At 43.7% G+C, this 14,466-nt stretch overlaps 1 protein-coding gene across 1 annotated transcript in view; it reads right to left on the bottom strand.

Annotated features, from left to right (window-relative positions):
• mdga2a (MAM domain containing glycosylphosphatidylinositol anchor 2a) overlaps positions 1-14,466 on the bottom strand; it is an 88,475-nt gene that overhangs the window by 14,598 nt on the left and 59,411 nt on the right. Inside the window, exons 9-10 of the mRNA XM_008277113.1 lie at positions 8,033-8,305; positions 3,148-3,296 (exon numbers count right to left, since the gene is read on the bottom strand). Of these exons, the coding sequence (XP_008275335.1) occupies positions 3,148-3,296; positions 8,033-8,305 (422 nt within the window). The remainder of the gene's footprint in view (positions 1-3,147; positions 3,297-8,032; positions 8,306-14,466) is intronic.

The following is a 14,466-nucleotide window of genomic DNA, read 5'->3' as shown; positions in this document are numbered from 1 at the left end:
CTGCAGAACCAGAACCAGATGTTCTGAGGAGGTTTGGGAGGAACTTGGTGCAATGATTTTTATGATTGTTTTGTCTGAGCTCGTGGTGACTTTGGGGCTAAAACAGCAGCTAGGAGACGACTTTCAGATTTTTTAAAAATTCAATTACAGACTTTTGGAAACGTTTTAAAGGAAACTGTTTCTCGGACTTTGCAGCAGCTGCAGTTTAACGTGTCGAAGCTCGATGATTCAGCAGCTGACGGCTTCCAGCAGAGCTTCACTCAGACCGAGCAGAGAAGCACAGAAAGGCCGAGCGAGGCTGCGTCCTATATCTGTCAGAGAGAGCGAGGATTACCTCCAGCTACTGCAATCTGGACAGCGCGCGAGCACACACACACACACACACACACACACACACACACACAGCTCCTCTACACTTGTGAGGTCACTGCTTCTCTGAAGAAGGAAAACTGTCTGAAATAAGCCGCTGTCGGCCGGTTGGTGTTTCCAAACCACAAAACTGACCTCTGAAGGTTGGTATCAGAGTGAGGACCACATAGATCATCATCCTGGTCCTCAAACACACACACACGCGCACACACACGCGCGCGCACGCGCGCACGCACACACACACACACACACACACACACACACACACACACGGCTGCTCTACACTCATGAGGTCCCTCCACCGACAGCAGAACGAACCAAATGTTGTCGTCACAGCGGCAGCGGAACTGAGCGCGCTCAGTCCAGCTGTGCGTCACATGACGAGCGTCATGTGACGTCCTGACGGCGCCCAGAGGACACGTGCAGGATGCTGACCGGGATTAAAGTCACTGAGATACAAAATCCAGCTTTCCTGGAATGATTAGCAGCCTGAGATGGAAACCGTGTGGCAGCTGCTTAACTCTTCCTCTTTTTATTTATTCTTTTAATATTTCATCAGTTTATTTTTCTAAAACTTCCTTTCGGGGTATTTCTTTTCCGTTTTTGCTCCGATTGTGTCTTTGCAGCAGTTTACATCTTCTTTGCCTCCTTTCAGACATGAATATGGAGCTGTGCTGCTTCCTCAGGCGGCCGTTCATTCATTAGACGTTCACATGAATTCTTCATGTGTTTGTTCAGAAACATGGACGGAGCAGAGAAGTCCTGCTCCGGTTCCACCTCCACACAAACCAAACAAGCAGCAGGAGTCGTATTTGTGTCAGTGTTTACAAGCTGAATATAGAATTAATTCCTAACTAATTCCTCTCCACCCTGCAGGTCTCTGGACCGCTGGCTGCAACGAACGGCGTATTTACACATGAACTCAGAACTCGGTCGTTTTTCTGCTCCTGTCTCGTGTTCCTTCACTGAGGTTCATGTTTCTACATAAAGTCCTGCAGCTCTGTGGAACCAGAACCACATGAAGGAGGAGGAGAGAGAACTCAGAGACGTCTTCTGCATGATGACAGAAATCATTAAAAAAAAAAAAAGTATTTCATTATTTATTTAACTAAAATCTAAAAACCTGGAATAAACACTTCCAGCATTTTTCACACATGTGACTAAAACTAGAGAGAAAAAAAAAAGGCGACAGCTCACACTATAGGTACTGTAAATTTTGGACGATTGAGGCACCTGAATATAAGCCCCACCCACTAACTTTAAACAGGAAACCAGGTGTGTACATATACAGGCTGCAGGTGTCCACGTTGGAACATGAGATATTTACACAGAAAGATGTTTTAATGTTTAATTAAATACGTAGCGGTAACGTACACAGATATGTACTGTAGATGCTTTTTTCTGAACAGCGCCGTAACACGGCTGGTTAAGGAAATAAAACTACAGCAGCCTACCAGGAAAAGTCACTGATCGCTATCTTCATCTTCCTCCTGCACTAAAACCACTAAAGTCGTCTTCTTCAGTGTCTTCAGAAGCTGAACAGCCTCAGAATCACTTCATCACTTCCTCAGTCTCTCTGTCGTCGTCGCTCTCAGTGTCACTTTGGACTCGAGGCTTATTCGTAAAAATCCATAAACTAGCTGCATCGTTTTTGAAGCTGCAGTGTTCAAAGCGTGTGGAAAAAGTAGCAGCTTATAGTCTAGACATTACGGTAATCTACTCCTGACATGTCTTCTGTCTGCTCGGTGGAAACACTGCTGCAGTTGGACCGGAAAACGTTTTGATGTAGCCGAGTCTGTCGGGTCGAGTCAGTCGCTGTGAGGAGCTCAGAATGTCAGAACAAGGACAGCTTAAGTCACACAACTGTTACAAATCTATGCCATTTTTTTAGCCTGTAATCGATAGCTTTATCAATCAATCAATCAATTATTAACACAAGGTAACACAGTGGACACAATTCTAAATGCTAAGAGAGATAAATAGATAATATTTACTGCTGAAATGGTTTTATCATATCTGCTATGAGTTTACAGGATCCTGGAAAAGTCAGGTTGAGTAACTGAGCTCTCATCAGACGTCATGAACCTCCTCAGAGTCTCTGTCATGGTCCCGTTGCTGCTAAACTCCCACAATGCTCTCTGCTGCCAACATGAACTCTGGTCTCTACAGGATAAAAAAGGAAGAGGCTCCACCTGGTGGAACAACCAGGTACTACAGCTGGTCTATGATACGTTTACTGACATCACGACCTTCTTTTTGTGTCTTCAGTTAAATCATTAAAAGCATCCCCATCTCTAGCTGATACTCTCTGTTAAAGACTAACTCCTTAAAATTCACGGCCAGGTGCGCCCATCTCATCCTGACAGTTAATAAAAGCGTCAGCAGTGATGCTGTCTAACAGGAAACCATGAACCAGCCGGTTTGAAGCCTTCCACAGTCGTTGCAGCGGTCTGTTTGTCCTCACTACAGGGGTAAAACCAGCGCTCACAGAGCTCCTGTTGTGGATTAATCTGAATATTTTCCTGCATCATAAACCTCCTGACACCAGTTTTACGGCTTCATTAAAGTTTATCAGCTGAAACAAACAGAACAAATGCTCCGTTCTTCTTGTGTTTGTCACATTTATGACTTCAGACACTGAAGACTTCAGCAAAACATTCACATTAAAAACATCCCACATTTTAGATCATTTCATTTTTCATTAAGTGAGCAGGCGGATTGCTCTGCGAGCAGAGGACAGAAAAGATGAATTTTAACGAGTGTGAGTCTGGTACCGACCTGCCTGATGCCCAGTCTGTAGGCCAGGATCCGGTCCACGGCGTTCGGCTCCATCTGAGTCCACTGCAGCTTGAAGCCGTAAACCCGAGGCCGGTTCTGCCACAGAGCGCTGTAGGTGTCGTAGTAAAACTCCGGAGCGTAGGCTTTACCTGAGGATGCACAGGGGTCAGAGGTCATGCAGAGGTCAAATAAAGGTCACATTGAGGTCACAATCAGGTCCAGGTCACTGTGTTGATGCACACAGTGAATTTCTGAAAACTATGCAAACAATAAACCGATCACCACTGTACCTGTTGGCCGTTTACACTGTGATTAGATTACAAACTGTGTGCTCTTGTTTTTACTGTGTTCTGCAGCTTGTTTTCCTGTTAATTATTGTCCTGTTTAGTCTGTTTTGATTGTACATTCAGCATCATTATAAACGAGGGCATGCCCTCAACGAGTTCTCCACATTTAAATAAAGGTTAAATGAAAATCAAGCTGTTAAAGTGATGCTCTGGGTCTCTGTGAAAGGTCTCGTGTTGTAACGCTTTCTAACAAATTAATGAAAGTCTCACACGTCCCCGTGGGGTGTCCTTTCACTTCCAGCTGATAATAACACACCAGGACTGTGTAACTCCTGGTTCTGCTCTAAACAGGCTGTTTCAGTGTCTGTAGGTTTAAATGCAGCTGAGTTGCTGCTGGCCCCGCCCCCGTCAGGAGGAACACGCCCTCTGTCTGTGATTGACAGCTCAGGGACAAACAGATGAAAGTGTGAGATCAGGACGTTCTGTCTTCTAACTTTCTCTCTGAGGTTCATTTCACATTAAATCTGTGTGAATTCTCAGCTGTTGTTTTTCACTTTGGTGCGTTTGTCAGACGACGTTGTAAAGTCAGGATTTTAGCAGCTTGGAAATGAAGCGATGCTGGTTCACGTCTGAATGAGTTTCACCGTTTTATCCTCGTGAGCACAGAGGGCAGGAGAGAAGCTAACAGATGGAAACATTAAAACACCTCCCAGTCCCTGTTCACTGGTTTCCACCACCTCTGAATGTCTCTCAGTATCACAGTTTCCCCAGAACGCCGACCTGTGGAGACGCCATCAAAGCTAACGTTAGCCACATTAGCCCAACACTGAGGATTCTTTGGGTAGGTCTGAACAAGCCTCTGGGACGAGGTGAAACATCTTCAAGAACCAAAAAGAGAAGTCCAGTCGTCTTCTACTGGAGCTCTAAGGGTCACTTCAGATTCTCAAAGACTGCACGAGTCAGTAAAAACTGAGGAGGGCAGCAGCGAGCAAAGCTATTCTGATTGCTGATTAGATCATGAGCATGTTGAAGTTTGCTTGGATCTTCACTAAAGATTGTGAAACTGCCAAGAAACGCTGAGCTGTTGGCTGACGTTACTCCACACTGATCCTTAGATTAAACCAATCACTGGTAAGATAGCAAGACTTCTTTGCGAGGAAACATGGGCTACAGGTCGAGCATAAACTAAATTAGACGCCAGCTCAAATTCATTTAAAGTAAAACAGGGACATGGAGAGAGCTGCAGGATTTATTGTACATTGATCAACTAGTCAGATTGCAGCCAATCACGTTCTGGCATTTCATCTAATGTGATTCTGTTCCCAGACTTCTGACTTGAAGGCACCAGGTCTGGTGTCTCTGAGCTCCTGTTGGGTAGTGATGCTGTAAGTGACTGATGTGATGTGATGTGACGTGTTCCTGGCAGGGTCTTCCTTATAAATGAGATAAAGTATCGTCAGAGGCTTCCAGCAGAAGTAAAGGTTAGCGGATTAAATGAAGAGGAATCTTTTCACAGACTGACGACGTGAAGAACAACCGAACCGTCTGGCGACTCGTCAGGTTCGAGTCTCCTCTCACGGCTTGATGTTTCACTCCTGTCACTTTTTTTCAGAAGCTCTGCCGTCGTCTCATTGGCTGCGGCGGGATGAGCGAGGTTTAAAATGCCACCGGCGTGTTCACACCTGATTAACAACACAAACTTCACCTCTGCAAATGACAAGCCGACATAATCACCGTCATTTTGCATCAGCTCTCCATCCTCAGCTTACAACTCCCCTCTTTAAACGGGTTCTGCTGCCGCCTGCAGAACGCCGCTCGCCGGCCGGCCCTGATAAGAGGCTTAGCGGGGCGGCGGGTTTTACAGGAAGTCTAACAGCGCTGACAGGGCGTCTCTGCAGGGGCGCTTTCATCAAGAGAGGACGGAAATACGAGGCGAGAGCAGAGAGTCTGAAACTCCGCTTGAGAGTCAATGAAGACTCCACGTTTGCCTCAGAGACGAAGCCGGGTCTGGATCCACAGAGAAGAACCGAATCCGTCTTTCTGCTGCACCGATTCTGATCCTCGACTCAGGACTCAGGAAGCACCGAGTCCTGCTCCGACAGCAGAGTTACTACTCAGCGTTGGTTGGAAATCTGGTGGAACGTCAGAGCTCATGGACTGTATGAATCACATGTATTAACATGAGTGATGCACGATATATCGGCGACCACATCGGTATCGGCCGATATTTGTGTTTTTCTCATATATCGGTATCGGCGCGATGAGCAAATTTAGCTGATATGAAGTGGACGTGTCTATTGACAAGTCTTTTGAGACAAGTAAAACCCAGTCACAGAGCATGTTCTAGTCATTTATCAAGAAACAACACAAATCCAAGTCAAGTTACCTGAAGTCACTTGTTATGACTCAAAATTAATTCTCTTCATCTCAAGTCATTTGAGACTAGTATCTAGTCATCATTCACATCTAATAAAGGACAATTCCAAATTAAATCTCATTTATGACAAGTCCTAATGATGTCCTAAGGCTTCTCAGAAAAACTAGTCAAGTCACAATTAGTTTGAGACAAGTCCAAGTCAAGTCTCGTCCAATAAAAGTCCAAACTAAGTCCCAAGGAATTTACAAGGCCTGCTCAAGTCTAAAACAATTTGAAACTAGTCCAAGTCCAGTCTCGAGTCTTTTGAGACAAACCAAAGTCTTGTCCGAAGTAAATTAGGAAAAGTCTAAATTATTTGTCTCAAGTTATTTTTGGAATGTTCTAGTCATTTCTCAACTAACTGAGGACATGTTCGAGTCTAGTCTAGTTGCCTCAAGTCACTTAATATGACTCAAAATCAAGTCTTGTCATGTCAAGTTATTTGAGACAAGTTTAAGTTAGGTCTTGCCAACAACAAACCAAATTACGGCTCCAGATAAAGTTCCTTGTAATTTATGACAAGACCTGCTCAAGTCTAAAACAATTTCAAACTAGTCCAAGTCAATTTACAGGTCATTCAAGACAAGTCCAACTCAAAAGTGCAGAAAATAAAGTTTTTTGCCATTTCTGAGTCTGGCCTGGAGTTTAAACGTTTTTCTTCCCTGAAAGAATTTCTACAGAAACGGTTCCTCACAAAGGTTCAGGCCCTAAAACAACCTGAAAGTTCCTGCAACGGAAAACAGCGTATAGTTGGTCCACATCAGGTGCTTCTATCAAGTGTCACAGGTGTGTTACAGAAACACCACAGGAGTTCAGAGAAACAAACAGCAGCTTCTATACAATCATGTGTACATGGAGCAGAACTTACGGACGGGAAAGAAAATTCAGCAAAATTCAGCGTGAAGGGACAGAAGCTTTGAGAAAACAGCTGTAGGACGCTTTAAATGTTGAAGCTACGTGTCAGAAATCAACATGAAGAAGCAAAAGGGCGAATAAAAGATCAAGCTTTGTTTTTGTTCTCAGCAACCTGAAAAGTTCCGACATGTACTTGAGATGTTTGTTCGACTTTCAGTGTTAATCTGTCAGAGCTGCACTAAGTGAACAACAGAAGAGGCAGCCAGGTTCTAAAGGCAGGAAGCTTCTAATGTTCCCACCGGGAGAACAATGTTTGTTGTCAGAGCGGCTGCAGATGTGTGAGAGGATGTGAAGGTTTCCTGAAGCTCTGCACATTATTTATGACGCCCTCCACCTCCCCGAGGACGATCTGTGATCCGCTGCTTCTGTCTGCAGGATTTAAAGATGAGATAAACTCTAATTAAGACTCATCTGCAGCATGTAAACAGCTCCTGTTCCCCAACAGAACCAGGACCAGCTGCAGCACGACGACGCTGCAGGGCGACTCGAGGACCTGGGAGGAGGAGACCTGGACCTAGTAGGAAATCTGGCACTGCAGCTCTCTAGTAAATTACTAACTGTCTTACATCACAAGACATCTCAAGTCATTTGAGACAAGTCTCATGTCTAGTGTGAAGTCACTAGTCAAGTCTAAAAAATGGGTCAGTCAGTTCACAAGTCATTCAAGGCAAGTCCAAGTCTTGTCCAAGTGAAGCTAAATAAATATACATCTCCAGATTAAGTAAGAAGTCATTTACAACAGGTCTTACGTCAAAAGCATAGCAAGACAAGTCCACGTCAAGACTTGTTGCACACAGGTCAAAATGAACTCCCAGCGGATTTACAATAAGACCTGCTCGAGCTTCAAGTCGTTTGACATACGTCCAAGTCAAGTCTCAAGTCTGTTGAGAGGAGCCGAAGTCAAGAAGCTGGACAATTCAGAGTCAGGTCGAGTTGTCTCAAGTCACTTAATATGACTCATTATCAAGTGTCATATTATCAAATCTTTTGAGACAAGCTCAAGTCAAGGTTCGCTGTTCTAAGTGATTGGAAACAAGTCAGAGTCAAGTCTCATATAAAAAGAGACTGATCCGACTCAAGTCCAATCGTTTCAAGCCTTTCAGGACAAGTAAGTTCTAGTGATTAAATACAAGTCCAAGTCAAACCTTGTCTTAGACAAATACGAGTCTCGAGCCATTACAACAAGCCGTGTTCATGACTGAAGTCAAGTCAGACCTAACGAGTCTAAAAATAAACCTCCCATCATGCCCGAGTGAATCTGCCTCACCTGTGACTAGGAAGGTGCAGCGCCCTGCCCCGGCCTCGTTGGTGATGTCGCAGGTGTACTCGCCGTATCCTTCCCGGTTCAGAGCTCGGACGTGGTAGTTGGTGTCGTCCTTCTGGTCACTGAACTGTCCGACGGTCAGCAGCCGAGTGCCCAGCTTCCACTCGTACCTCAGGAGGCGAGCTGGGTGAGCTCGCAGCAGGTGGCAGGTGAGGCTGAAGGCCCGGCCGAGTGCCTGGCGGATCTCCGTGTACGCCGGCTCCACGACTGGAGGAACTGCAGGACCGAGACAAGACATGAGACAAGACGGCCAGAGAGGACTCGAAAAACTACAAGTGGCAAGTCATCAACAGATATCTATCTGAACAAATTAGGTGAGTGATCGGAACAAGTCCTGAAAGGCAGGTTCTAGTCATGTTGTTAGAAACTGAGGACACTTCAGAGTCTACTTGTCTTAAGTCTTTTGAAACAAGTCTGAGGTCAAAGGCCAACAGTCTCAAGTCATTTGATGCAAATTCTAGTCACTTCTCAAGAAAATAAAGACACGTCCAGGTCAAGTCTACAATCTTGCAAGTCAAACCAAGTCCAACATTCAAGACAAGTCCAAGTCAAGTCTTTCCCAAGACAGGTACAACTGACTTCTCAAGTCATCTGGGGTGAGTTAAAGTAATTTCTCAAGAAACTGAGGACACATCTGATTAAAATCTAGTTACCTCAAGTCACTTGATGTGATTCTAAAACCAATTCTCCTCATCTCATTTGAAACAAGTCACAATTTGAGTTTGATAAAAGAAAAGTCTAAATTTAGCCTTAACTCTGACAAGTCCTAGACAAGTCTAAAATGTTTCGAGACAAGCTAAAGTCAATTCACAAGTCACTTAAGACAAGTTCAAGTTAAGTCTTGTCCAAAACAATTTAGAATTAAGTCTCAAGTCATTTACAAGATTTACTCAGGTTATCAAGCAGACTCGGAGAGTGGTCCAAGTCAAGTCTACAATCTTTTGAGACAAGTCAAACCAAATCACTAAATACTGAAGACTTGTTCAAGACAAGTCCTAATTAAGTCTCAAGTAATTTAGGAAAAGACCTACTGAAATCTCAAGCACGTTAATACAAGTCTTTCAGGACACGTCATACCAAGTCACATAATGTCTAAAACAAGTACAAAGAAAGCATCAGGTAATATGGAGCAAGTTCTAGTCATTTCTCAAGAAAGTGAGGACACATCTGAGTTGAGTTATCTGAAGTCATTAGAAACAAGTCTCAAGCAGTTTGACAAAGGTCCAAGTCAAGCCTCAAATCTTCTGGGACAAGCTGAAGTCAAGTACATTTTACAGTCATTTGTCTTTTAGATTATTCGGGACAAGTTCTAGTCATTTCTGAAGAAACTGAGAACACATCCGAGTCAAGTTTACGCAACTTGAGATCTACTCAAGTCTCCGGCAGGTTTGTCTGTCAAGTCTGCATCAAGGCTACAATCTTTCAAGACAAGTCAACCCAAGTCACCAAATATTCAAGAAAAATCCAAGTCAGCTCTTACAGATGACGTCTCAAGTCATCTGGGCAAGTTCTAGTCATTTCCTAAGAAACTGAGGACACGTCCAGGTCAAGTCTACTCGTCTCAGGTCACTTAACATGATTCAACTTTCATCATCTCAACTTATTCGAGACAAGTCACACGTCGAGGTCAGTGGTTCAAATGAAGCCTCATTATGACAAGTCCGAGTCCAGTCATGAGTCTTTTGAAGTGAATTCACAAGTCAGCCAAGAGAAGTCAAGTCTCAAGTTCATGCCAAAACCTACACATGTGCTCGAACTCTTTAACCTGAACTTTAACCAACAACTTTATATTTTTACTTATTCTGTACCAATGAGAACAGATCCAATAATAAACAAAGTGTTTGGTCAGAAACCCAGTGTTCTGTTCTGAACCAATCGGGCCTTGGCTCCAACTCACTGCAGAAAACTGATAAAACTAATAAACCCAGACAGAGTTTAAGGGAGCTGCTGCTGCGTTTCATCTGCTGCTTGCTCACGTCGCTCTGAAACAACCTGAAACCTCTTAAGAACCTGAAATGTTTCGACTCAGACGGGCGTCGACCGCAGCGCTACTGAAGCTCTGCTAAAGGGCACAAAGGCACGTGTCTGTTTAAATCCCCCTCAGAAGGTTTCAGCCAAGGTACAGGTGTCACGTCGCGGATTAACGTCCTCCGAGTCGCTGTGGCTGCAGAGTAACGAGTCCGAACGCTGCCTGGCTTCAAGGGCGAGGCAGCGGCCTGATTAATTCAGGAGGAACTGCAGATCGAAATCAAAGTTTAAAGGCAGCTCAGGTCATTTATTTTAATCAGGTTTAAAAATCTTCAGGGCAATTTTATCATAAACCAGAAAAACCTCACTTTGAAGGTCCTTCAATTATCAGTCGCCTCACGTCGTCGTCACTCCTGAGCTCTGAACGCTCAGGCGGTGACAGCTCTGAGTCACTTTAGGCTAAACGTCAGTTATTTTTGTGCCTTTTGAAGTGAACATTCTGGACAAGTTATTCTCATTTAGGACAAATTTCGAGTCATTCTGGACAAGTTATTCTCATTTAGGACATTTTCTGAGTTGTTTTGGACAAAGTTTAAGTAATTTTAGGCAAAATCTGAGTAATTTTGGTGAATTTTCAAGACATTTTTGATTTTTTTTGTCATTTGGGGCATTTTTGAAGTCATTTGGACAGGTTTTATTTTTACTCAGACAATTTATGAGTGATTTTCATTAAATGGTAACTAGCTTCGGAGAAGTTTCACGACTTTTCTCTCTTTTTTCTCTGAAGACGTTCTGAAAGTGTTTGACTGTTGGGGTTACAGGTTCTGATATGGATTCAGAAAAATGATGTTTCAAGATGAATCCAGGACGAGCTGTTGACTGAAACCAAAGTTTAAGTGGAGCTCAGGTCATTTACTTCACTCATATTTAAACATCTTTCATCTTTGAAGCACTGATTCAGCTCCTCAGTTTCATTTGACCACAAAACAAACACTTGAGCGCCTCCTTAAGCATCACTGTGCACACACGCCGACCCTCCTGAGGTCTGAAACCCTCCCTGGTGCTCACAAAGACACGAACACCGTCACTTCTCAAGTCCTCATTACGCGTCCCACTGCGTCCTCACAACATGAGTAATCTGATTACACACATGCTGCGGGTTGTGGAGATAAAGGTCGCCAGTTCATCCCGACCCCCCGGAAATGTTTCCAGGATCCTCCTCCTGCGAGGGACTCGGTCCAGGAACACGGAAAGGTCAGGCGCCGACAGCGACCTTCAGCCGAGCGCTGTGATTGGCCGGCGAGGACTTCTAACCCCCGCTGTTTAATTCCCACAATGCACTGCTGCTGAACTCTGCTCTTTTCCGTGCTGATAACTTTCATCATGTGAAGTTTTTGTGAGCAGCAGCAGCTCCTGAATAATTTAATTTACATGATAATGTGATTCAGGAAAACGATCTAATTTAAGAACAGCTGCTCTGCTGCGACTCTCAGCTGAAGGTCCCCAAAACGTGGTCCAGGGACCTCCGGGGGCCCCTGAAGGAACATCAGGAGGTCTGAGGAAGAGACCGTCCTGTTTCCTTTTTATCTGATCTCCTGAAGCAAACCTCCGGTGCCCATCATCCCATCAGCTCTGGATCAGACGGTATTCTATAAAAATAAAGGATTTTTTGACAGTCAGGTTTTCTGCAACATATTTTGAAAAGTGATTCTCATTTTGGACATTTTTTTGAGTCGTTTTGGACAAATTTTGAATAATGTTAATTAAACATTTTAATCATTTTGGTCATTTTTAAGACATTCTGAACAAGTTTTTGCCATTTCAGACGTTTTAATGCATTTTGTTGTTTGCTTTCGTTGTTTTTTAGTTACTGAACCTTTGATTGTGTTCACGTCTCTGTCGAACCTCTTTTGGGACGTTCCAGGAGAGACAACGGTTCTGACTCCAGGCTCGGTTCTCCTGTTCGGTTCTTGATGCTGACTCAGAGAAGACAACAGGCTCCATAATGAGTTGATCCATTCCAGTCATGTTTTGATGAAATCGGCCTAAACTCTGCGATTGCAGCTTCATGTTTGGTTTCTTCTTCCTCTACGACAGTAAACTGAGTCTCTTTGGACTAAACAACACATTTGTCATCCTTTAAGAACGCTGATCGACATTTTTCACCATTTTCTGGCGTCTTTGGGACCAAACAGCTGATTGATTGATCCAGAACTCACCACAAACATAACAAACTGCTGCAGCTCCACCCAGTACCTCTGACTGGTTATTTTGGTGCACTCAGAGGTCGACGCTATTGGATCCCACACAGCAGAGAAATCAGAACCGCTGAGAGGTCGGATGGAGGCTGTTCCTGCACTACACAGACGTCTGATGTGCTCTTATTTTGAAGGGTCGTAACACAGCTGTAGAGAAGCAGCCGGATGGAGATTAAGTTGTCCTTTATTTTTCTATTACTTTCTCTGTATGCTTTAAGCGCATTAAAGATATAACATGAGCGTTTTCCCGGCGCTGTAATGACGACTCGACCCTCCACAGACGTCCCGCTTCTCTCTCCGACAGACAGACTTCAGTCAGACACTTTGTGGTCGGGAGCTGGAACTTTCTGCTAAATATTTCTTTGTGGGTCGTCGGGACTGAAGCTGTGATCAAAAACAACCGCGGGGAGGTTTCATACATCAGCTCCAGTCGTCATCTTTTATTCAGACGCTTGTGTCTGTTTCTCCTTGAAGGAAACTCTTCAGTCGGTAAACAGTCCTCCTCATTGTGACGACTGAAGCTCAGCGCTGATGCTTCTGTTATGCAAAACAACCTGCAGGCTTTCTGTCTGTCTGTCTGTCCGCTCGCCGCTAACTGACGTCAGAATCAACCGTACTGGGACGGATCCGGGCCTTCGGTTCCTGTTCTCTGTGTGTGCAGCCAGTTAAACCGACAGTTCAACAGTCAGGTAGCTTCTGGATGAATGAGGAACAATTACTGTGAGCAAATCAGTAAATCATCTGGAGCAGGCCTCTTTCTGGGTTTGACAATCACAAGGTCAAGAATTTGCACATCAAGTTGAAGTCAAACTAATGAACACATGTGGGTCGCTGTGTTTCTGCAGAACCTTTAAACATAAATCTGTTCTGTTTAATGTGAAATAACATTAAATATCTGAAAAGAAAAGAAGAATTCCATCTTCATGTAACATTAAAGCTCCAAAATGTGTTTTATTCATGGAAAATACTGTTTTTATGACATAGCAGTCGTTCATTATTTTACGGTATTTTTTTGGCAGCCAGGTTGGAACATTACTATGATTATTGTTGTTGTTGTTGTTTGTTTGTTTAAAGCATTTTTGTCAGTGTAACAAATTTTACTGTTTTTACAGCGTTACTGTTGTAGATATAATTTAAGCTACTGTCGAGTTATTTCGGCTAACGTAGTAGCCAATGGTATCTCGTTTAAGCTAATGTCAGTATATTTAGCCGAACATACTCGCTGATATCAGTTTGGTTCGACTAACGTTTAGATTGATGTTCGTTTGTTTCGGCTACTGTTATCTTGTTTATACCAACATTAGCTTGTAATGATTAATGCTATCTTGCCAGGACAAAAAGTGATCTTGCTTAAGCTAACATAGTTGTTACTGTTATGTTTGTTTAACTTGCAGTTATCTTGTTGAGGAAAGCATAGCAGTCAATTGATTTAGTTTAAACTAACGTAGCCGCTTCTGTTTTCCGTCTTAAGCTGAAATAGTGGTTACTGTTATCTTATTTGAACTAATATTATCTTATTTAGGATCATGTGTTTTTGTTAAAGCTCACATTATCTTATGTAGGCTAATGCTATCTTGTTTACAGTTTGTTCAGAGTAAAGTTTAGTCTAGCGTTATCTTGTTTAGGCCTGTTTCAGCTAGTTTAGGCTAACATTAGCTGGTTGAGGCTGACGTAGCGATGGCTACGCTTCCGTTAGCAGTGCAGTAACAATGATAAATAAATGTTTTATTGGACTGTAACTGACGTCAGCAGGGTTTTACACAACACACTGCCGTCATCAGTTCCTTTTTCTTTTTTTATTCACCACTTTGAAGATTTTTCCTCAGCGGCAGAGTTTTGTTCACTTGTTGTGTCAAATGAAGACGGTGGACATCACGTCTCTGTAATCCAGGAAGACGAGCAGCAGTCTGGGAGGGATTAATGTCAGAGTGAAAGTCAGCAGCTTTTATCTTCAGGCTTCATGTGGACCTGATGAATGAGTAACTGCAGAGAAATGAAGAAATCATGGCGCCTCAGCACGCCGCTGTCGGTGTCGCCGCGAGCTCAGATTCCGTTTTCATTCCTCTGCTGCTCGGTTTCTTCCTCCAGGATCAGCAGGTTTTCTTTTCGCTCGGTTACAAGTTAAATCTGCGTCGCGTGCGACTCGAATGT

The sequence above is a fragment of the Stegastes partitus genome, unplaced genomic scaffold (genome assembly GCF_000690725.1).
Source record: "Stegastes partitus isolate 25-593 unplaced genomic scaffold, Stegastes_partitus-1.0.2 Scaffold89, whole genome shotgun sequence".
Classification (NCBI taxonomy): domain Eukaryota; kingdom Metazoa; phylum Chordata; class Actinopteri; family Pomacentridae; genus Stegastes; species Stegastes partitus.
This window is presented reverse-complemented; position numbering and strand designations above follow the sequence as displayed.